The 2,212-nt window shown below is 36.7% G+C and overlaps 1 protein-coding gene across 1 annotated transcript; it reads left to right on the top strand.

Moving 5' to 3' along the window:
• Positions 1 to 891: 891 nt before the first annotated feature.
• LOC149198699 (uncharacterized) lies at positions 892 to 1,839 on the top strand. Its single transcript, XM_089400340.1, has one exon. The coding sequence runs from the start codon at positions 892 to 894 to the stop codon at positions 1,837 to 1,839; it is 948 nt and encodes a 315-aa protein (XP_089256466.1).
• The last annotated feature ends 373 nt before the right edge of the window (positions 1,840 to 2,212 follow it).

A 2,212-nucleotide genomic window follows, 5' to 3' on the forward strand; every position in this document is an offset into this window, starting at 1 on the left:
GTTATGGTGGCTACTAAGAATAAGGACTATGGTAATGTGAATCCTCTGAATGATCAGGCTACTAATCAACCTACCAGTTCGACATCACCTTGTTATGAAGATAATTCATAACAATTAGATAAATAAAATAAAATATAAATATTAAATAATTAAATATTATTTAGGGTAATAGTCATTCAATTAAGTGAAAGGGCATGTCTAAAGGACATGCCCATTCACGAAAGGTCAACTGATGAGGTATAAAAGCAGGGTCTTCATTGTAATCTTATATCATCTTATACAATTTTATATATTAATAAACTATTATTATTAAATACCTGTGTGTATTTTTCCAATTAAATCTACAAGCTATCCTTTGTGCTTCAGCCATGGTTTTTATGCTATAGTGGTATTAGATCCATGGCACACAATATAATCATGCCAACCTTTGAACATATTTCGCCGCACAATGTTCCATTACGTTCATATCTTGATTACGTTGAACAATTTAGTATTCAAGAAAAATTTCAGCGATTAGAAAAATCATGTGCTGAAGTTTCAACATGTTTAAAGAAAAGTCTTGTAGAAAAAGACAACGAAACTCTGAATATAAATGATATGGACATTGATAGTGAAAGTGAGGATTATCTAGACCAAGATAATGATTCTCATGACAATAATATAGATCAAGAAGATTTTGTTTAGAATAATGATAATGAACACAAAGATGTAATAGATCCATATGAACAATATCATAACAAAGCAAAATTTTTATACAGCACTGAAGGCAGTCTCGACTATCATCCTTTTGTTAAGGACTTATATAAAGCACCAACGTTTATTGAGCTACATCCTGACAAGATGTCATAAGCTATACAACAAGTATTAGCTGGCAAAATACATGATAGACCGATGAAGAAAGGAGATGTCGGTTACAACAATGTCGAAAGATGGAGCAATGAATGGTCACCTGTAATGACTTATGGTTGCAATCTGGTTATATATCAGAAGCTAAGAGCAATCCATAAACTTGTTCAACTTCAGACTGAAAGGTTCATAACGAAGGTAAATGTGACAGGAGATCTTGAGATCCCAATCCCATACGCCTTTAGCATACAACAACTTGGTCATGTGAGAATAACAGATCTCGCAACAAAGATGCTTATTGTACCAACTTACCCATACGGCATAGTCAACTTCGACGCGGATATCACAATCCAGTGGAGTCACGCCAGACGCAATCGAGTTGTTCGATGCTTAAAAGAGATCGGTATCACCTGTGGGGTGGTAGACGTAAAGAAAGTAAAGGGTTCAACCTGGTGGTTGTACCGACAAGTAAGGACAGGCAATTCAATTAGCCTCACTTGCCCTCTTCCAGAAGTAAAATTTCATGAAGACAGAGTCATCTTATATTCCTTGTATTTGAGGGGTGAAGATACGGTGGTCATCAACGAGATTGCTGACATTAGTCTGGCACTTGGAACCAAGACCTACGGACTAATGTTACAAAATCCTGTAGCTGAGATTCAGTATTGTAGTTTTCGTGCTCTATTATCAGAGGATGAAGCCAAGTATACTCTTGGTTTTAACTACTACATCACGCAATTTTGTATTAACAATCCTATTCAACCAAATTCTCTGTTACACACTGACTACATTCTTGATGCCCGCGCCAACATAACCTATGAAGTAAACAGAGTTTTCAATGGATCAACGGAAGGTGATAACGATTTCAGATCTTACCCCGCTGGACTGAGCAAATTACTAAATTATACAAAGAACCGCTATAACAACCCTACCGTATACATTACTGACACTGAATATGACGATTTCGACAATGGCACAACCTCGATTGCCTGAGCAGTGAACGATCCTGGGCGAGTGAAGTACCATTGTCAACGTTTATCACATCTACGCGAAGTGATAAGATCTGGATCAGATGTTCAAGGTTATCTGGTTTGGTCGCTAATGGATGATTTTGAAATGGTCATTTGGATTTACATATCGCTTTGGTTTGTATTATGTGGATCTGAACAACCATTTAAAGCGATATGCTAGGGAATTCGTGCTCTGGTTTAAACGCATCCTTCGAACGTAAAGAATGTACGATGGGCTTAACAAATGTGCGTGACTTTGACATTTTATGCTACAGTGTCAAACGACGTAAATGGCCTGTTCTGTCGTATAGGTGTGATCGATCCATATAGTGATTAGTTCACAACAATAACAAAAA

This window comes from Pinus tabuliformis, chromosome 2_1 (assembly GCF_031772625.1).
Source record: "Pinus tabuliformis cultivar Carrire ecotype Pingquan chromosome 2_1, CPIR1, whole genome shotgun sequence".
In the NCBI taxonomy this organism is placed as follows: domain Eukaryota; kingdom Viridiplantae; phylum Streptophyta; class Pinopsida; order Pinales; family Pinaceae; genus Pinus; species Pinus tabuliformis.